Source organism: Nerophis ophidion, linkage group LG16 (assembly GCF_033978795.1).
Source record: "Nerophis ophidion isolate RoL-2023_Sa linkage group LG16, RoL_Noph_v1.0, whole genome shotgun sequence".
NCBI classification, from domain to species: Eukaryota; Metazoa; Chordata; class Actinopteri; order Syngnathiformes; family Syngnathidae; genus Nerophis; species Nerophis ophidion.
Genome location: NC_084626.1, coordinates 36,556,166 through 36,578,308, shown reverse-complemented (window position 1 = coordinate 36,578,308; position 22,143 = coordinate 36,556,166). Strand labels below are relative to the sequence as shown.

Below are 22,143 nucleotides of genomic sequence, written 5' to 3'. Positions count from 1 at the left end.
TCTGGATTGACGTGAATCCAAAAGTTTGTAAGATTAGTTCCACTAAGGTGTATTGTTTATTATTGTTATGACTCATGACAATGGAGACAGCCTATATCTGAAGCCTGTTATGTTTCATTCAACATACATTACGACCATGTTTTTAATCTACACAATTTGAAGATGACAGCCATTTAATATTTCCTATTTATGTACTCTACTGCATGTAGACTAGGAAGGGGAAAACGTCTTGACGGTAAAGAACACCCACCCATTCATGTAATTCATGGAAAAAATAAAGACTTAATTTAAGACAACTGGAGAAAGGTCATTGTTTAACAAAAGTGCATCATTTGATGACTTATCTCATGTGTGTAGGTGTAGACAGGGAAAATGGGAAAGGTTTGCACTTGGGAAACCCAATACAGGGAGTCCATGTGGCAATTCCAGTCATATCTCAACAGCCCCGACTGATTCACTGACAGCACTTCCTTGATCGAGACTGGAAATCACGGGACTTCCAGTGCTGATGGATCAGCCTTAAGGCCAGCAACCTTACAAAACAGTAAGTGGTTTCTACTGAAACACACCCCAGAGACAGTAATTATGGGCCTAACACACCACTGCAAATGCAGGCAATTGTTTTGTCAGAAGTGCACTGTAAACACACCCCATTACATACCTACACAGGGTAGTGGTGTCACGAGCCCATCATTATGACTTCATATTATTACTAAACAAAAGCTATCAGTACAACTTGGAAAACATATAGAAGTATCCAGAAAGTTGAACAAATACAACTTGACAACATTTGTAGTCCGTAAGTTTTGCCCAGTAAATGATTTGAGATTAGGTGTCACAATTCATATAATTTTTGTATTATTTACCGCCCAATACATTTTATTTTGTATTGTATTTATTCTATTTATAATTAAAAATATATATGATCTATTTTACACTGTATGCTGTGTTGCTGTTACTGCTGTCATATAAAGCAGTGGTCTCCAAACCCCTCGATCATTGCTCGCTATTCAATAAGCTAGCAAAATGAGTTGCCATGAAACAATGACAGGTATCCCACTGACTTTGTATTAAGGTGAGTCTATTTTGGTATCATAATACTGTAGGAATTAGGGTGTTACGTGTAAACTGTAATAGTTTCCCCCCCTTTATTTATATTATACCATTAATATGATCAGTAGTTATTTTAGTTATACCACAGGCACTATGGCTCTCCCTCTGCTAGTAAACAATTACTGGTTAATTTACTTTTACACTTATATGACAAAATAATGTTTGAAATCAGAGGCATGGTGGTTTTACACTATCTTACTTTTATTTCTATAGTTTGGTTGTATAGTTTTTTTAACACTTGAATTACAACTACCGTATTTCCTTGAATTGCCTCCGGGCATGTAATATGCGCCTGCCTTGAATTACTGCCGGGTCAAATTTGCTTCACAAAATTATTAGCGCATGCTTACTATTACCGCCTGCTTACTATTACCGCCGGGTAAAATTCGTGATGTCACGAGTGACGCTTCCCCTGTCGTCATCTTCAAAATGGTCGAGGAGTTTTTTTTTTGCATGTACTATGTGTAAACCAGGGTCTTGTTCAACAGCCATACAGATCACACTGAAGGCTGTGATATAAAACAACTTTAACACTCTTACTAATATGCGCCACACTCTGTGAACCCACACAAAAAAAGAATGACATACACATTTCGGGAGAACATCGGCTCAGTAACACATTATAAACGCAACATAACAATTACCCAGAATACCATGCATCCATGACTCTTACTGGCTATATTATACACCCCGCTAGCACCAAATTAGGAGGAAAAACATAAGATTACAGAGCCAAAAGGCCCGTTGTGGTAATATTTCAGCTTCAAATTGTATGGGTGAAATTAACCCATCAACACGGACGAGAAAGGGAAAATGCTGTCCCGAACACGTGGATAGCAATAAACAAAGACGTCCCACCTCATTTTTCCAACTGGAAAAAAATACACTCGAAGATGTTAATATTTGTTTAGGTTAAAGTTTTGCTTATAGAAATTGACACATTTTATTATTGTGTTTTATTCATTTAGGATAACAATATTATTTACCTTTCAATTAAAGTACAATAGTAAACAATTCTACAGAGAAAAAAAAAGTATATATCCTTTTAAATGGTTGCTTGCATTATTATTGTATATGGTTACATTACGTTATATACACTGTATAGTTTTTGTATGTTTTCTTCTTTAGTTTAAGAGCATTATGTAGACAAAAGCTCTGAGTCTGCAGAAAGCCAAATATATTTTTAAATAAATTATTGACTATTCTTTTAATGTGTGGCACCTTGGGACAAGAATACGCTGACAGTCTAAAAGTAACATTGATTGATTGATTGATTGAAACTTTTATTAGTAGATTGCACAGTTCAGTACATATTCCTTACAATTGACCACTAAATGGTAACACCCGAATAAGTATTTCAACTTGTTTAAGTCAAGATTCACTTTTATCAATTCTTGGTAACATGTCTTCACATGTTATTTTCACAGCTGTATGCAGTTGTGTGTTCAAGTGGAGTGGTAATTTTCTGTTTGACGACAACTCGTTGACAAAATAACTTATTAAGATCATGATGCAATATATTAAATGATGGGGATACGTTCGTATTTAGAAACTTTCTGAAACTCTTTTGCCTTGGACACTTTTATCTGTAGGTAATATGCAACTGATTATTTAATATTTTTTATATTGACGAATGGGGCATTTTAAACTGCAACACTGTTCAATGAAGGACACTTATCACATATGTCTAACTGAGGTGCTAATATGTGCTTACCTGTTGTATAGCTGGTAGCTCCTAGTAGCCATTAGCCAACCATGTTTACCTTTTTGTAAATGACTTGACTAAAATAGAGGAAGATATCAACTATGTGTGCTTATTGGGGAACATTTAGGCGTTAACTGGCTGTCCAGCTTTGCACAAGTGAATGCGGTGCAGGACTGCTTCAATCGAAGTTTTTAGAGATTTTCGATGCAAGACTATAGAATCCCATAAGTGTTTTTTGTTGAAATTGGACCGATATCAATATCTGATTTGAACACCCCTTTTAGAACAACAGTGATATTTTACAACTTTTCTTTTCTACTACATGTCTTAAATTCTTACTTCAAAATAGCGATTTCTCTTCGACAAAGGCCTGGCCGCGACAAAACAGCCAACTTCATCCGAGTTCCCGTGGTACCTGCAATGAGATTATAGAAACCAAACACAAAGACCATTTGACAATTTGAACGTGCAGGAAATTAGAGCGACTAAAACAATGTCTACACAATCACGGATTCTTTAAAAACTCATACTTTTCAATGCATTTTGGCTTCTTCTCTAAATGCAAACACACACTTTTGAAAACCCTGGCCAGGATGAAGTGTTCCAAAACTCTTTCCTCTGCGTGTGTGCGTAGACTGTTTAAACGGAGTTATGGCTTACACTTATCAGATGACGTCATGTTTGTGCGCCATCATTTCCATAGCACAAAGGTAAACAACACTGGCTTGCCGGCTTTAAAAACACTAAAAGTATGTTTATATGTTTAAACATTAACATGGTGCTACTTTCACACTACATCACTTGAAAGACACTGCTACTACACTATAATAATAATAATAATAATAATAATGGATTACATTTATGTCACGCTTTTCTATTATTAGATACTCAAAGCGCTCAGAGACGTGGGAACCCATCATTCATTCACACCTGGTGGTGGTAAGCTACATCTGTAGCCACAGCTGCCCTGAGGTAGACTGACGGAATCGTGGCTGCCAGTTTGCGCCAACGGCCCCTCCGACCACCACCTATCATTCATTCATCATTCATTCACCAGTGTGAGCGGCACTGGGGGCAAGGGTGAAGTGTCCTGGCCAAGGACACAACGGCAGCGATTTGGAGCGAACCTGCAACCCTCAGGTTTCTGGCACGGCCGCTCTACCAGCTACGCCATGCCGCCCCCCAACTACTCTACACTACTCTCCCATTATGCTGTGACACTCCCGCCGGCGCCAATGACAGTCAGCTGTTTTGGATATAATCCCAATCAGACCTCCAGTTGATGGGACAACTTTTGACATACAGGACGTTTTGCTTTGTCATAAAAAAGATGTGATATTATCTCATGTTTTTAACCCTTATTCAACAACAGACCATGAAATGATGTACTTATGTGTGGCAGAGGGGTTAGTGCATGTGCCTCACAATACGAAGGTCCTGAGTAGTCCTGAGTTCAATCCCGGGCTCAGGATCTTTCTGTGTGGAGTTTGCATGTTCTCCCCATGAGGCTTCCTCCCACCTCCAAAGGCATGCACCTGGCGATAGGTTGATTGCCAACACTAAATTGGCCCTAGTGTGTGAATGTTGTCTGTCTATCTGTGTTGGGCCTGTGATGAGGTGGCGACTTGTCCAGGGTGTACACCGCCTTCCACCCGAATGCAGCTGAGATAGGCTCCAGCACCGCCCGCGACCCCAAAAGGGACAAGCGGTAGAAAAATGGATGGTTGTGTTGTTTCCATGTGTGCAGCACTTCAAATATTGCCTTACCAGCTGGTCTCAGGCTGGTCAGAGTTAAATTAAATTAAAGTTATGTATAAAAAAATCTACACATCACTGTGCCATTTTTTAAAAAATACAGTTTTTTAAACTGGGACAGTCGTCACACATCTGCAGGCTTCAAACTGACCTATAAAGTACTGTATGAAGTGGCTCTTGATCCTCTGGCAGAGTTCATCAGCCAAAAAAAACAGCTGTGAGCGTGTCACTCGAGGGTCTGTCAGAGGTGACTGTTATATTCCTCTGCGCAGGAGCAGTAAGTCGGCCTGGTCAGTAAGGAGTGCAAATGTATGGAACTCAGTACCCGAGGACGTTAAACTGGTCACAACATACAAGGCCTTCACAAGAAAATTTAAAATGTAGCTTTTCAACACCTACAGTTGCCAGCACTAAAAGATGAGCCTGTTTTGATGCTAAGATAAATGTTATGTTGTGATGTTGTATTTTATTTTTTATGATATCGTATATATGTTGTGTGCTTTTTTCCTTTTTTTTTTTCTCTTTTTCTTTGAAATTATAATTGTACTGCCTTTTTTACATCATGGCCAGGGGACAACAGATGAAAATTAGCCTTCTGGCTAATTCTGGCCTTTTAACCATGTCCAATGTCCATCCATCCATTTTCTACTGCTTGTCCCTTTTGAGATCGCGGGGGGTGCTGGAGCCTATCACAGCTGCATTCGGGCGGAAGGCAGGGTACTCCCTGGACAAGTCGCCACCTCATCACAGGGCCAACACAGATAGACAGACAACAGTCACACTCACATTCACACACTAGAGCCAATTTAGTGTGGCCAATCAACCTATCCCCAGGTGCATGTCTTTGAAGGTGGGAGGAAGTCTGTGTTTTATGAAATTGCATTGTCCCTTTTGAAATAAACTAATCTTAATCTTAAATAGATTGTGATGTGACCGTGCATGTACTATATAACCTGCTCGAGCGACTAAAAAAACAAACATGGTGTATCCTAGGCTCCTTGTTAGTGTGCTTATGTGTAAGATAATGTACACTTCATTGTACATGTAATATATCACTATATTAATGACAAGTGTATTCTAATTCAACATGTGTTGGGTTTCACAGAAGCACACACGTGTATGGGTGCTTTAGGCACTTAAAAAAAAACATGCATAATGTTTCCTGGGCTTTGTGTAAGTGTGGGGTGATTTTAAAGATAATGCACATGTCCCTGTACGCCTATTATATCACAAAACCCATATTAACAGCGGTGTGACTGCTTTTCCGGGTATCTGATTGGACAAAATGTGCATGACAGGGCATGTAGGCGTGTAGACAGAGACAAACCCGGATATACTTTTTTTTAGAATAGAATAGAATAGAATGGACTTTATTGTCATTATAATTGCATATAACGAGATTAAAGATTCCTACTTAAGGTGCGGTAGTGGGAACAAATATGGGATAAAAATAAATTGCACAATGGGTAATAAAGAAAAGAAAAATAAGAATTGAAATAAACAGACTACCAACCACTAAAAATAATAAGCAATCCTGTACAATATACAAAGCACTATACAAAATACTGTACAATATACAGAGCAAGACACGAGTACAGAGTTAAAAGAGTATGTTTTTTTAAGTATCTGTGTTCGTATGTACTTGGCCTAACAAAGTGAAAGTGAAGTCAGTGCCGAGGTGTAATGGTGCTACCTGAGCACGTCTCCATCCCTCAGCATCCTTTTCAGGCGCTCCCGGTATCGCACTGCTCGCCCGTCACGAATTTCTCGTATTCGCCCTCTCCAGTTCAAAAAGCGATAATGTAGGTTGATGTCTTCCATTTGTGAGAATCATCACAATCTAGAGACAAAACAAACAAAACAGTACAATTAGAAAACAGCATTCAAAGTCGAACTTAGCTTTACATTCAAATCTTCAGCTGAAATCATGTATACATTTGCAAAAATATGTATTTCGATTTCTTGATAAGTGCAAAATTAGCTTTATTAATTTTTGAAAACAAAACCTCATTGGCGTAGGAAATGTGTGAGAATGTTTTAATGAGTTATGATTAAATATTATTAGCTCAGTCAGTCATCACAATTAGAGTACACACAATAAACTGTTCAAAAAAGTTTGACAGATAAACCAAAAACATTAAGAGCACGAGATCAACCTAGCCTGTTACAATAATACATAATTGCTTCAATTGCAACCATTGGACTTGATTTCAAGAAAAGCACTCGTGGAAAAATTGATTGTGAAATAAACTGACTAAGATAAATTACCCCTACTTGTGTAAGTTTTGTTGTAGCATTTTAATTCGGAAACGAGGATGTCCAAAGTTTTCCAATTGAGCGCCGCATATTAAAAAATATCAAGGATTTTTTTTCATTTCATTCTGTACTGCTTGCTAGTGTTATCATATCTGGGTTATTGTGTAGAAATATGGGGAAATAACTACAAATGTGCGCTTCATTCACTGTGTTACAAAAAAGATCAAGTAGAATAATACATAATGTTGGATATAGAGAACATACAAACACTTTATTTATTGAATCACAAATATTGAAATTCAACAACTTGGTGCATTTGCAAACAGCTGAAATGATGTACAAAGCAAACTATAACCTGCTACCCAAGAATGTAAAACAATTCTTTTCAACAAAAGAGGAGAAATAGAACTTTAGAGGAAAATCTAGTTTAAAACATTTTTAGGATATCTGCATCCATCCATCCATTTTGTACCGCTTATTCCCTTTGGGTCTCGGGGGGCGCTGGTGCCTATCTCAGCTACAATCGGGCGGAAGGAAGAGTACACCCTGGACAAGTCGCCACCTCATCGCAGGGCCAACACAGATAGACAGACAACATTCACACTCACATTCACACACTCGGGCCAATTTAGTGTTGCCAATCAACCTATCCCCAGGTGCATGTCTTTGGAATGCGGAATTAAAATTATGGAAAGGATTAACCAAAGAATTTAAGCAAAGCACTAATATAATTCCGTTTAAGAGACTGTTCAAATTACAAGTGTTCACAAAGTACACAAAACAAGAATTATGACGAACATCTTCAACCCTTTTTTTATTGAGACTAATGTTTATCTATTTAATATTTGTGTGCTTATACTATGGTATAATATTTATTATTTTGTGTTCACTGTTCTGTTACAGAGAACAAAGACATTGGATAAAATTGCTATGGTATGAAAAGGGGTAGGATTAAATAAACTCTCCTCCCACTTCCAAAGACATGCACCTGGGGATAGGTTGATTGGCAACACTAAAATTGGCCCTAGTGTGTGAATGTGAGTGTGAATGTTGTCTGACTGTCTGTGTTGGCCCTGCGATGAGGTGGCGACTTGTCCAGGGTGTACCCCGCCTTCCGCCCGATTGTAGCTGAGATAGGCGCCAGCGCCCCCCACGACCCCGAACGGGAATAAGCGGCAGGAAATGGATGGATGGATGGATGCTTCTTCCTACTCCTTTTCGGATGTGCTGTAATGAAACAACTGGAATTGTGCAATGCATTACATTATATCGCATCTTCGAAATAAAACTGGAACTGAACTTTGTAAAAACGCTATGTATAATTAAAGACGTTAATGTTTTTGATTTTCTACCATGTTCCAGGTTTGAACAACAACACTTTATGGTCTGGATTTACGATCGGACATGGAAGATTTACGATGTCGGTAGAACGCAATAGAATGCAGAACTCCTGTACTTAATACACCCACAGCAAGACCTTAGTCTGACAACAAGACCTCAATGACTAGTCTCAAACACATGTAGTAACGTCGGATAATTCGCATCATCCCACGGAATATTGCCGTGGAGTAAAACAGTACTAGCTTCAACACTTGAGTTTAGATATTTACGACGACAGCAAACGCTGCACGCGACTCCCAACTCGTCGACTGGCCGGCTATTTGCTTCTCATTCGAGCTAACAACACCTCGCTCAAACATCAACAACTAATGTTATCGTTTTCGTGTTTCGTTTCCTTACTATTTTATAAGACGCAACTCGACGTTCTTCGGGCTTTCTTTCGATTTTAGGGAGCTGAGGTCTTCCACTCCGTGTACAAATTGTGCTGCCGGATGTTCCGCCTCCACAACCAATGAAATGATCGGATTCATACAACGTATCATATGTGGAATAAACTCAGAATTATTTTTTCTATATAGTACATTTTATTTTTCAAACATATTGATAGATTCTTTAAGCAACATCAACTAAAGAGGCGAATATTTTTTTTAAAACAACCAATACTAACTTTTAACTTCAATGATAAAATAGTTTAGTTTAAGCCATTTCCTGTGGTGATAAGCATAATGTAAACAACCAATCTTGATAGATTGAACGCATTTTGTGGCATTCCAAAATATTTAGATGTACCGTATCTTATTCAAACTAACATAAACATGTTTTATAGGAACTTTACACCACCAATGTAGTTTAAATTGATTATATATGGGCCTACTGAAACCCACTACTACCGACCACGCAGTCTGATAGTTTATATATCAATGATGAAATATTAACATTGCAACACATGCCAATACAGCCGGTTTAGTTTACTAAATTGCAATTTTAAATTTCCCGCGGAGTTTCTTGTTGAAAACGTTGCGGAATGATGACGCGTGCGCGTGAAGTCACGGGTTGGAGGGGACATATTAGTGCAGCACCATTTGCGGCTAAAAGTCGTCTCTTTTCATCGCGCAATTCAACAGTATTCTGGACATCTGTGTTGCTGATTCTTTTGCAATTTGTTCAATTAATAATGGAGAAGTCAAAGTAGAAAGATGGAGTTGGGAAGCTTTAGCCTTTAGCCACACAAACACAGTGTTTCCTTGTTTAAAATTCACGGAGGTGAAGCTTTACTATGGATCAGAGCGGTCAAGCGAACATGGTTCCCGCCCACTTGTCAACCGGCAGGTTTCGGTGAGAAAATTGTGGTAAAAAGTCGCCTCTTACCGGAGATCAGCTGAACTTGCACCGTCCATGCAGCTGCCGTCGAATTCCCTCAGAGACTGGCGTCAAGACACCCGTGGACACACCCCTCCGACAATAAGGTACTATTTAATCGCACTGAAACACTAGCAACACAATAGAAAGATAAGGGATTTCCCAGAATTATCCTAGTAAATGTGTCTAAAAACGTCTGAATCCGTCCCATTGCAATAACTTTTTTTTTTTACTTTATTTTTTTTTTTTAATTAATTTTTTTCTAGTCCTTTGCTATTAATATCACCATCCACAAATCTTTCATCCTCGCTCAAATTAATGGGGAAATTGTCGTTTTCTCGGTCCGAATAGCTCTTGCTGCTGGAGGCTCCCATTATAAACAATGTGAGGACGTGAGGAGCCCTCGCCCTTGTGATGTCATCGTCTGCGACTTCCGATAAAGACGAGGCTTTTTCATTAGCGACCAAAAGTTGCGAAATTTATCGTCGATGTTCTCTACTAAATCCTTTCAGCAAAAATATGGCAATATCGCAAAATGATCAAGTATTACACATAGAATGGACCTGCTATCCCCGTTTAAATAAGAAAATCTCATTTCAGTAGGCCTTTAAGTTGGTCACTATATTCTCTAGTACAGTGTTTTTCAAGCTTTTTTGAGCGGAGGCACTTTTTTTTAATTGAAAATATACGGAGGCACACCACCAGCAGAAATCATTAAAAATGAAACTCTGTTCACAGCAAAAAGTTGTTTTCGCAATTGTTGGATATGACTCTATTCCACTACCCCGGCCTTCCGCCCGATTGTAGCTGAGATAGGCACCAGCACCCCCCCCCCCCCCCCCCCCCGCAACCTCAAAGGGAATACCATATTTCCTTGAATTGCCTCCGGGGTGCTAATTAATTTAAAACTTCTTCTCACTCCTGCGCTTACCAAAGGCATGCGTTAAAAGTAAGCATGCGCTAATTATTTTAAAACCTCTTCTCACTCCAGCACTTACCAAAGGCATGCAGTAAAAATTTGAGTGTGATGTAAGCTTGGACCTTAAATCCTACCGAATAGATCTTAATCTTCTTCCCTTTATGCGATTTCAAATTACCGGTATTGAAATCAGCCTCCTCCATTTTGAAAATGATGACAGGGGAAGTGTCACTCATGCCGTCACGAGTTTGACCAGGCGGTAATACTAAGCATGCGCTAATTATTTTGCGAAGCGAGTTTGATCCGGCAGTAATTCAAGGCAGACGCATACTATTATGCCCTGCGGCAATTCAAGGAAATACGGTAAGCGGTAGTAAATGGATGGATGGATGGACTTTAATCCACAACCAACCATGCATCACTCCCTATAGCTCTTGTCTCAAAGTAGGTGCACTGTCATGACCTGTCACATCACGCCATGACTTATTTGGAGTTTTTGGGTGTTTTCCTGCGTGTAGTGTTTTAGTTCTTGTCTTGCGCTCCTATTTTGGTGACTTTTCCTATATTGTTAGTATTTTCCTGTAGCAGTTTCATGTCTTCCTTTGAGCGCTATTCCCCGCATCTACTTTGTTTGAGCAATCAAGAATATATCAGTTGTTGCTATCCTTGTTTGTGGGGACATTGTTGATTGTCATGTCATGTTCCGATGTACATTGTGGACGCTGTTTTTCCTCCACAGTAAGTCTTTGCTGTCGTCCAGCATTCTGTTTTTCTTTACTTTGTAGTCAGTTCAGTTTTAGTTTTGTTCTGCATAGCCATTCCTTAGCTTCAATGCCTTTTCTTAGGTGCACTCACCTTTTGTTTATTTTTGGTTTAAGCATTAGATACTTTTTCACCTGCATGCTGCCTCCCGCTGTCGTCTGCATATTGGGATCACAACAAACCATCGTTGTCTCATACACGTGTTCCTGACATCTACAAAGCAATTAGCTAACAGGTGCCACCTACTGATATGGAAGAGTATTACATGGTTACTCTGCCGAGCTCTAGACAATACCAAGACTCAACAACGGCACATTATTTGCAGATTATAATTACTGGTTTGCAAAAAATATTCTTAACCCAAGTAGGTGAAATTGCATAATCTTCCATGGCACACCAAACTGTATCTCCCAGCATACTAGTGTGCCGCGGCACAGTGGTTGAAAAACACTGCTCTAGTAACATAGTAGCTCAAATCAGAGTCGTGTGCAAAGAGAGTTTGGCCAACTAAAGAACAGACGCCATGATTTCTACCAATAACATGAGTGACTGTGCCCGGAAGCATACATTGAAGACGTTAGTTTTCCTGACAAAATAAACCATAATAATATGTCAAAATATAGATTTAAACATACTCCAGCTCATAAACTTACGATAAAACAGGCTTTTATTTTGTCAAAATAAAATTTTGGGGCTGTATTTGATGCAATCCGCAGTATTTCGTGTCCAACAGGTTGTCCCGACGGTACAAAAAAACGTTAAAAAAATAAATACACTGAACAATCAAATAAAGGAACTATCCTACTTTGCCAAAATCCTCATTACCTTTGGACCAACACTCACTGAGAAATTGTGACTTTTGTGTGAAATACGTCAACTGTGGTGGCTGCATCCTATGTATTTCTAATCACTGTTTGTATCATTCGTTACGTAATATTCTAACTGATCTTTAATAAGTGTACTTTTGTAGATAATTCCCCATATGTCTGCACATTAACTTATTTGTATTAGTTTGTGTGTGTTCTATCCGCAGATGTTGTGTTGGGTGTTTATCTCGCACAAGACACCGTAGTTGGTGGCTCTCCAGTGTTGACGGTGAACCTTCATTTCCCATACATGTTTTCTTTCCAGGTTGTTAGGAAAGCGATGTAAAAGCTTTGCACAATTATTGTTGGTGGAGCAGCTCCATGCTGCGCTACCACGGCATTCTTACACGTAGAAAAAGTAACAAGGATGCACCGCAAACACATGGCATGAGCTCAAAGTTAACAGCAGTCATGGCGCCGTGTAGTCACGTGACTGCCTTTTGACCAATCATTGAGGAGATCGCCTGAAACCAGGTTGGCCATAATTATCTCTGCCTCAAATCAGAGTCATCTAACTGTTAAGTTTTGAGCAAATGAATTATGTGTAATCAAGTAACAAATTAGTGTGTGAATGTGAGTGTGAATGTTGTCTGTCTATCTGTGTTGGCCCTGCGATGAGGTGGCGACTTGTCCAGGGTGTACCCCGCCCTCCGCCCGATTGTAGCTGAGATAGGCTCCAGCGCCCCCCGCAACCCTGAAGGGAATAAGCGGTGGAAAAATGAATGGATGGAAATAACAAATTAAAAAACGTTGCTCTATGACAAAAAAAATTAAAAATATTGGCTTTTTTTAATTAGCGAAAATATGAAAGCAAGTAATTTATTGCAATTAAATGTGATTAATCAAAATTTAGAAGTGTGATTAAAGAAAACAGGTAACACTTTAGTATGGGGAACACATATTCACCGTTAATTAGTTGATTATTAACATGCAAATTAGTAACATATTGGCTCTTAATAAACATTGATTGACTTGTCCAGGGTGTACACCGCCTTCCGCCCAAATGCAGCTGAGATAGGCTTCAGCGACACCCTGTGACTCCAAAAGGAACAAGCGGTGGAAAATGGATGGATGGATGATTGATTAATTAGTCATTATTAACTACTTATTAATGCCTTATACTGCATGGCCTTATTATACAACCAGTAAGCCATTATCTAAGAATCTTCCCTCAACAACCTCGGAATTATTGCTTATTGGTAACCCTAAACCTAGCCCTAACCATTATGTGTTCCTCAAGTGTCCAAATAACTCAAAATTAAGTCTTTGTTGATTTGATAATCAACTAATTAATATTATGTTTCCCATACTAAAGTGTTACCAGAAAACATTAATTATCTACAATGTAAAGCAGTTCATAACGATACTTGCCTGTATATTTTCTTTAACGTTGGACACAAAAAAAACATTGAAAACTTTTAACTGTTCTTGTCCCTTACACAGGACAAACATGTCTCACTGGGTTTTAGTTCTACATGAGCAAATGCTATAGCACTGTAGGTGTTGAGCAGCATTAATTGTAGCACACAAACTGTCCATATCTTACTATGCTGGCCTCTAAGTGGTATATTCAGATAGATTACACCTTAACTAGTATAAAAAATAAAAATAAAAACACAGCAATGGATTAACAAACGTCACTGTTGATTTATGCTGGGGGAGAAAACATGACTATCCTTCAAGATGACAGACAGCAAATGGTATGAGTGTGTGTGTGTGTGTGTGTGTGTGTGTGTGTGTGTGTGGGGGGTGTGTGCTCAGCTTTGTGGAAATGAGAGGGAAAACTAGCATTCTTCATCACGCACCCTCCCATACCTCTCCTCGCTTGTTTGGCTCTTTAAAAGCTGCTGCCAGTGGTATCTGTCAGCCTCATTATCACCATTTCTTGGTTTGAGCAAACTGCTATCCACTTTTCAAAGCTGAGTGGGAAATAAACCAAAGGAGGCTTCATTCAGAGGTCCTCGGAGGCATCAACAAATCAAGCTCTTGGACAACTTTCAAGTGGGGGATGCATTTATGTCTGAATGTGCTGGGGCTTCTTTTCCTGCAGGCAGGCCTCTCAAGCCCCAGGCCGGCAACTACGCTGTCCAGAGGATGTCCTGGGTGCAAATGGAAGCCTTCCCAAACGCTGGGAGATTTAAACGTCACCACTCTGGCCCTGGGAGAGCCGTGTGGGGTCTACACTCTGAGCTGTGCCAGCGGCCTTCGTTGTGCACCTGCGGCAAGCGACCCCAGACCTCTCCGCGCCCTGCTGGAGGGCAGGGGGGTCTGCAGCAATGTCAGCGTAATCAACTGGACGGAAAAGAGCCAAACTGCAGGTAAGGTGGATAACGCTGGATAAATGCAGCAGTTCTAGTAAATGCTGTATCATTTTTAAGACGAGAGTCCAATCATTTTTTGGAGTGTAATGATCAATGATGATTTTTGTCCGTCTTTAGATCCAGCACCAACTGAGGATCCAGAGGAGGTGAGTACAGTGTTATCCTCTGTGTGATTATGATACTGTTAATGATTAGTCTTATAAGTGCTTTTCTCTCACACAGGCCCCATGTCGAAAGCTACTAACAACACTTATTAGAAGCCTGGATAGTTATTTATTCAAATCACATCATGATATCTACATGCCCAACTGTGACAAACGTGGCTTTTTCAGAAAGAAGCAGGTGAGTGTTTAAGTATTATAGTTGATCTCAAGGCTAGAATTAATATAATACATAAGATGTATTGATAAAATCATACTGTATCATGTTTAATCATTAAATACAATTACTTTATTTAGAACGTAACAGTCTATTGGGGGTGGTGCATTTCAATAAATTTGTTCAATTTTATTCCAGAAATTTTTGGGCTCTCTTTTGCTTATTATGGTGCCAACTACTAAATAACACAATATTGAACTTTTTGACATTTTCATTACATTATTTAAAATACTGAATGTAGAGTTGACCAAGCTATATCTCTAAATTATATCAAGTGATAAAGTAAGAAATATTTTCTTACAATGTTTTACTCGGTGTATATACAAACCCCGTTTCCATATGAGTTGGGAAATTGTGTTAGATGTAAATATAAACGGAATACAATGATTTGCAAATCATTTTCAACCCATATTCAGTTGAATAGGCTACAAAGACAACATATTTGATGTTCAAACTGATAAAACAAATAATCATTAACTTTAGAATTTGTTGCAAATAATCATTAACTTTAGAGTTTGATGCCAGCAACACGTGACAAAGAAGTTGGGAAAGGTGGCAATAAATACTGATAAAGTTGAGGAATGCTCATCAAACACTTATATCGAACATCCCACAGGTGTGCAGGCTAATTGGGAACAGGTGGGTGCCATGATAAAAGCAGCTTCCATGAAATGCTAAGTAATTCACAAACAAGGATGGGGTGACGGTCACCACTTTGTAAGCAAATTGTCGAACAGTTTTAGAACAACATTTCTCAACGAGCTATTGCAAGGAATTTAGGGATTTTACAATCTACGGTCTGTTAAATCATCAAAAGGTTCAGAGAATTTGGAGAAATCCCTGCACGTAAGTGATGATATTACGGACCTTCGATCCCTCAGGCGGTACTGCATAAAAAACCGACATCTGTGTGTAAAGGATATCATCACATGGGCTCAGGAACACTTTAAAAAAAAAAACACTGTCAATAACTACAATTGGTCGCAACATCTGTAAGTGCAAAGTTAAAACTCTACTATGCAAAGCCAAACCCATTCATCAACAACACCCTGAACCGTCGCCGGCTTCGCTGGGCCCGAGCTCATCTGAGATGGACTGATGCAAAGTGGAAAAGTGTTCTGTGGTCTGACGAGTCCACATTTCAAATTTAATTTAGAAACAGAGGACGTGGTGTCCTCCAGAACAAAGAGGTAAATAACCATTCGGATTGTTATAGGCGCAAAGTTCAAAAGCCAGCATCTGTGATGGTATGGGGGTGTATTAGTGCCCAAGGCATGGGTAACTTAAACATCTGTGAAGGCACCATTAATGCTGAAAGGTCCATACAGGTTTTGGAGCAACATATGTTGTCATCCAAACAACGTTATCATGGACACCCCTGCTTATTTCAGCAAAACAATGCCAAGCCACGTGTTACAACAGCGTGGCTTCATAGTAAAAGAGTGCGGGTACTTTCCTGGCCCGCCTGCAGTCCAGACCTGTCTCCCATCGAAAATGTGTGGCGCATTATGAAGCGTAAAATACGACAGCGAGGACCCCGGACTGTTGAACGACTGAAGCTCTACATAAAACAAGAATGAGAAAGAATTCCACTTTTAAAGCTTCAACAATTGGTTTACTCAGTTCCCAAATGTTTATTGAGTGTTGTTAAAAGAAAATGTGATGTAACACAGTGGTGAACATGTCCTTTCCCAACTACTTTGGCACGTGTTGCAGCCATAAAATTCTAAGTTAATTATTATTTACAAAAAAAATCAAGTTTATGAGTTTGAACATCAAATATGTTGTCTTTGTATCATATTCAACTGATATACAATGATTGCAAATCATTGTATTCCGTTTATATTTACATCTAACACAATTTTCCAACTCATATGGAAACGGGGCTTGTATATATTAGTTATTTTTTTAAATACATTTTTAAATAAATGTACTTTTCCCAAGATTTTGAATAGAGATGCCCTGTATTTCCCAACTTGTTGTATAATAATCACTTCTTTTCCCCACAAATAAATAATTATGTTTGGTTATATACTCTTGGGCAGCACGATGTTAGAGGGGTTAGTGCGTCTGCCTCACAATACGAAGGTCCTAAAAAGTCCTGGGTTCAATCCCGAGCTCGGGATCTTTCTGTGTGGAGTTTGCATATTCTCCCCATGACTGCTTGGGTTCCCTCTGGGTACTCCAGCTTCCTCCCACTTCCAAAGACATGCATCTGGGGATAAGTTGGTTGGCAACACAAAATCGGCCCTAGTGTGTGAATGTGAGTGTGAATGTTGTCTATCAATCTGTGTTGGCCCTGCAATGAGGTAGCGACTTGTCCAGGGTGTACGCCGCCTTCCGCCCGATTCTAGCTTGGATAGGCACCAGTGCCCCCAGCAACCCCAAAGGGAATAAGCGGTAGAAAATGGATGGATGGGTTATATACTCTTGGGCAGCATGGTGTTAGAGGGGTTAGTGAGTCTGCCTCACAATACGAAGGTCCTGAGAAGTCCCGGGTTCAATCCTGAGCTCGGGATCTTTCTGTGTGGAATTTGCATGTCCTCCCCGTGGATGCGTGGGTTCCCTCCGGGTATTCCGGCTTCCTCCCACTTCCAAAGACATGCATCTGGGGATTAGTTGGTTGGCAACACTAAATTGGCCCCAGTGTGTGAATGTGAGTGTGAATGTTGTCTGTCTATCTGTGTTGGCCCTGCGATGAGGTGGCGACTTGTCCAGGGTGTACGCCGCCATCCGCCCGATTGTAGCTGAGATAGGCACCAGCGCCCCCTGCAACCCCAAAGGGAATAAGCAGTAGACAATGGATGGATGTACTCTTAAAAAATATAATGTGAAATTGGGAGTTTAAAAATATATATATAAACCGCTAAACTAGAAGGAAACCATAAAATGGCGCGTTGCTGCCCGGAACATAAAGTATGACGGACACAACACAGAATTAACCGAAACTACTTTGGTAGTAGCCACTCACACTACGCTTTTATTTATTTTTAGTGACTTTTTTGTGAATAATTTATCCGTACATATTCCAGTATAAGTTTCTACTGTATATCCACGTCCTGTTATTTGTGCACAGTGTTGGTCCTCCCGAGGTAAAAAACATCGCGGTCGCTGCTGGTGTGTGGACGAGAGCGGCCTGCCAGTGACGTCATACACACACAAGGACAGCCTGGCTTGTTGATCAATCTTGGATTAATGAGGGAAACAAAGACTGCAGCGCCCTTACCTTTGAAGGCTGAAGAAAGAGGACCTGAAGGAATTCTCCTCGTCTACTCCATTCACCGGATGCTGTTTCAGGAAAAACTTGGATTTTTTGCGCCCTCTAGTGAATATCCAGCGAACTGTTCTGTTCAAGAGTGATAGGCACCTGTAACAATGTTAGGTACACCTGTACAAAGCCAGTATAAGTAGTGGCACCAACATACATGACCCACAAAACATGTCTAAATACCGTATTTCCTTGAATGGCCGTAGTGCATACAGCAGGGGTCACCAACCTTTTTGAAACCAAGAGTACTTCTTGGGTAATGATTAATGCGAAGGGCTACCAGTTTGATACACACTTAAATAAATTGCCAGAAATAGCCAATTTGCTCAATTTACCTTTAATAAATAAATCTATATATATAAAAAAAAACAGGTATTTCTGTCTGTCATTCCGTCGTACATTTTTTTTTTCCTTTTACGGAAGGTTTTTTGTAGTGAATAAATGATGAAAAAAACCCACCTAATTGAATGGTTTAAAAGAGGAGAAAACACGAAAAAAGTGACAATTAAAATTTGAAACATAGTTTATCTTCAATTTCAACTCTTTAAAATTCAAAATTCAACCAAAAAAATGAAGAGAAAAACTAGCCAATTCGAATCTTTTTTTTTTTTTAAATAAAAAAATGAATTTATGGAACATCATTAGTAATTTTTCCTGATTAAAATTAATTTTAGAATAGGTTAAAATCTAATCTGCACTTTGTTAGAGTATATAACAAATTGGACCAAGCTATATGTCTAACAAAGACAAATCATTATTTATTCTAGATTTTCCAGAACAAATTTTTTTAAAGAAATTCAAAAGACTTTGAAATAAGATTTAAATTTGATACTACAGATTTTCTAGATTTGCCAGAATAATTTTTTTGAATTTTAATCATAATAAGTTTGAAGAAATATTTCACAAATATTCTTCGTCGAAAAAACAAAAGCTAAAATGAAGAATTAAATTCAAATGTATTCTTTGCAATAAAACAAATACATCTACTTAAACATTGATTAAAATTGTCAGGAAAGAAGAGGAAGGAATTTAAAAGGTAAAAAGGTATATGTGTTTAAAAATCCTAAAATAATTTTTAAGGTTGTATTTTTTCTCAAAAATTGTCTTTCTGAAAGTTATAAGAAGCAAAGTAAAAAAAAAAAAATTAATGTATTTAAACAAGTGAAGACCAAGTCTTTAAAATATTTTCTTGGATTTTCAAATTCTATTTGAGTTTTGTCTGTCTTAGATTTAAAAGTGTCGAGCAAAGCAAGACCAGCTTGCTGGTAAATAAATACAATTTTAATAAAATAGAGGCAGCTCATTGGTAAGTGCTGCTATTTGAGCTATTTTTAGAACAGGCCAGCAGGCTACTCATTTGGTCCTCATGGGCCCGCGGGCACCACGTTGGTGACCCCTGGCATATAGTATGCGCCTGCCTTGAATTACTGCAGGGTCAAACTAGCTTCCCAAAATAATTAGCGCATGCTTAGTATTACCGCCTGGTCAAACTCGTGACGTCACGAGTGACACTTCCCCTGTCATCATTTTCAAAATGGAGGAGGCTGATTTCAATACCGGTAATTTGAAATTGCATAAAGGGAAGAAAATCAAGAGCTATTCAGTTGGATTTAAGGTCCAAGCTTACATCACACTCACATTTTTGCTGCATACCTTTGGTAAGTGCCGGAGTGAGAACAGGTTTTAAAATAATTAGCGCATGCTTACTTTTACCGCATGCCTTTGGTAAGCGCAGGAGTGAGAAGAGGTTTTAAATTAATTAGCGCCCCGGCGGTAATTCAAGGAAATACGGTAATATAAAACTGAGCATCCATATGTTTTGTGTTGGTTGCCGTGGTAACTGTTTGAAATTGGAAGGGTTTTTTGGAACTTTATTGACCGATTCAAGCAACACATTTGCATTATACAAGACTGTAACAGCAAGTATTAATATTGGATCTCATTGCTGTTGTAACTAATATTTGTTGTGTATTTTTTCTCTCGATACCCCCCAATGAATCATTTATTACAAACAGTTGTTAAATGTCTTTGGTTTGTGGATTGCTTGCATGTATAATTTTCTACAGCATTTTTACACAAAACAATATTTTTACACCACTGTAATCGTGTAAGAGTATTATGTCTTTTTATTTATGTTCCCATTCATCCGTATTTATGCCAGTATTGATATGTAATTCAGGGATTAACCAATGCTATTTAGCATGCTAATAAAGAGGAGAAGCAGCGTTAGATTGTTTTGGTTTTTATAGTCTTTTCGGCTTTGGAAAATGTACACATAGGTTACATTGGTGTTCTTTATTTAACCTATATTAGGTGAATTTTAATGAATTTATTTAAAAAAATCCTGTGGGAACTCTCCTGAAGGAATCAATAAAGTACTATCCAACTATCTATTAAAGTGAATTGTACAAAAATACAATTCAAACACTGTACATAACAGTCATATTATTGTAGAGTTCCCTTCAGTTGTTGGTTGCTACTGTATATTGAATTATGAACGATGACTTAATGTTTAATTCTTCCTGAATATATTTATGTCAGAAGACAATCTGAATTTGTCAATATAAAAACTCCCATCTATTAATAGTCTAAAACCTGTCTGAATACAAGAAATTGAACATTCAGTTATTTGTCTAATTTCTAATATTCTAATTCCTTAAATGACAATCAAGGTTTGATTAAAGTAAGACAAATATTGTGGGATTGACCACTATATTATAGTACATTTATTAGTATAAAAGCATGTTTGTTTTAGTTTTTCAATTTGTGCCTCCGTTTCCAATTTTCATCCATCCATACAATTTCTACTACTTGTCCCTCTTGGGATCGCGGGGGTGCTGAAGCCTACCCCAGCTGAACTCGGGCAGAAGGTAGGGTCGCTTCACATTTCTTATCTACATATATATAAAGATAAAAAAGTTACATTTATATGTCAAGTCAAAGTATTGTGTTATCCATTCATCCATTTTCTACCTCTTGTCCCTCTCTGGGTTGCCGATCCCAGCTGCACTCAGGCGGAATGTAGGGTCGTTTCCAATTTCTTATCTATGTGTGTGTGTGTGTATACATATATATATATATATATATATATATGTATATATATATATATATATAATATATATATATATATATATTGTGTGAATGTGAGTGTGAATGTTGTCTGTCTATCTGTGTTGGCCCTGCGATGAGGTGGCGACTTGTCCAGGGTGTACCCCGCCTTCCGCCCGATTGTAGCTGAGATAGGCGCCAGCGCCCCCCGCGATCCCGAAAGGGAATAAGCGGTAGAAAATGGATATATATATATATATATATATATATCTATATATATACACATATATGTATATATATCCATCCATTTTCTACCGTTTATTCCCTCTGGGGTCGCGGGGAGCGCTGGTGCCTATATATATATATATATATATATATATATATGTATATATATGTACATATATATACATATATGTATATATATACATATATGTATATGTATATACATATATACATTTATACATACATATATGTATGTATATACATATATATAAACCCCGTTTCCATATGAGTTGGGAAATTGTGTTACATGTAAATATAAACGGAATACAATGATTTGCAAATCATTTTCAACCCATATTCAGTTGAATATGATACAAAGACAACATATTTGATGTTAAAACTGGCAAACATTTTTTTTGTATGCAAATAATCATTAACTTTAAAATTTGATGCCAGCAACACGTGACAAAGAAGTTGGGAAAGGTGGCAATAAATACTGATAAAGTTGAGGAATGCTCATCAAACATTTATTTGGATTCTTTTGTTTTGTTTGTTTGTTTGTTTTTTGTCATGAAAAGGGGAGGTTTTTGGGTTGGTGCACTAATTGTAAGTGTATCTTGTGTTTTTATGTTGATCTAATAAAAAATAAATAATTAAATATATAAATAAAAATATTCCGCGGGCCGGTACCAATCGAGCCGCGGCGAGGTGGTTGGGGACTACTGCTTTAAACCTTTTCGCTCTGTTTTTCCATTTTTGCTAATCTTATTTATCATTTATATCACCAAACTCATCTTCCAGAGACGAAAAGAATCCATACATTTTCCTAA

General features: G+C 38.3%; 2 protein-coding genes across 4 annotated transcripts in view; one reads left to right on the top strand and one right to left on the bottom strand.

Moving 5' to 3' along the window:
* The window catches only part of LOC133535349 (SPRY domain-containing protein 3-like), a 50,938-nt gene extending 32,799 nt beyond the window's left edge, over nucleotides 1-18,139 (bottom strand). For 2 of the 3 annotated variants that reach the window (XM_061875117.1, XM_061875119.1), the window contains exons 1-3: nucleotides 8,570-8,706; nucleotides 6,267-6,413; nucleotides 3,158-3,233 (exon numbers count right to left, since the gene is read on the bottom strand). In XM_061875117.1, the coding sequence (XP_061731101.1) occupies nucleotides 3,158-3,233; nucleotides 6,267-6,394 (204 nt within the window). In that variant the 5' untranslated portion in view covers nucleotides 6,395-6,413; nucleotides 8,570-8,706. Of the gene's footprint in view, nucleotides 1-3,157; nucleotides 3,234-6,266; nucleotides 6,414-8,569; nucleotides 8,707-18,001 lie in introns of those variants that run through there. The other variant, XM_061875118.1, reaches the window with a different exon arrangement.
* Nucleotides 13,862-20,272, top strand: LOC133535351 (insulin-like growth factor-binding protein 3). The gene is made up of 4 exons (XM_061875120.1): nucleotides 13,862-14,394; nucleotides 14,515-14,543; nucleotides 14,620-14,739; nucleotides 17,852-20,272. Exons 1-4 carry the CDS (start codon nucleotides 14,085-14,087, stop codon nucleotides 17,954-17,956), a joined length of 564 nt encoding a protein of 187 aa, XP_061731104.1. The 5' UTR covers nucleotides 13,862-14,084; the 3' UTR covers nucleotides 17,957-20,272.
* The last annotated feature ends 1,871 nt before the right edge of the window (nucleotides 20,273-22,143 follow it).

Excerpts from the sequence above, each read along its gene's own strand:
- LOC133535351 (XM_061875120.1), top strand. The coding sequence starts at position 14,085 with ATGCATTTATGTCTGAATGTGCTGGGGCTTCTTTTCCTGCAGGCAGGC. Across the intron at positions 14,544-14,619 it reads CAACTGAGGATCCAGAGGAG|GCCCCATGTCGAAAGCTACT; the intron begins GTGAGTACAGTG and ends TCTCTCACACAG. Across the intron at positions 14,740-17,851 it reads GCTTTTTCAGAAAGAAGCAG|TGTTGGTCCTCCCGAGGTAA; the intron begins GTGAGTGTTTAA and ends ATTTGTGCACAG.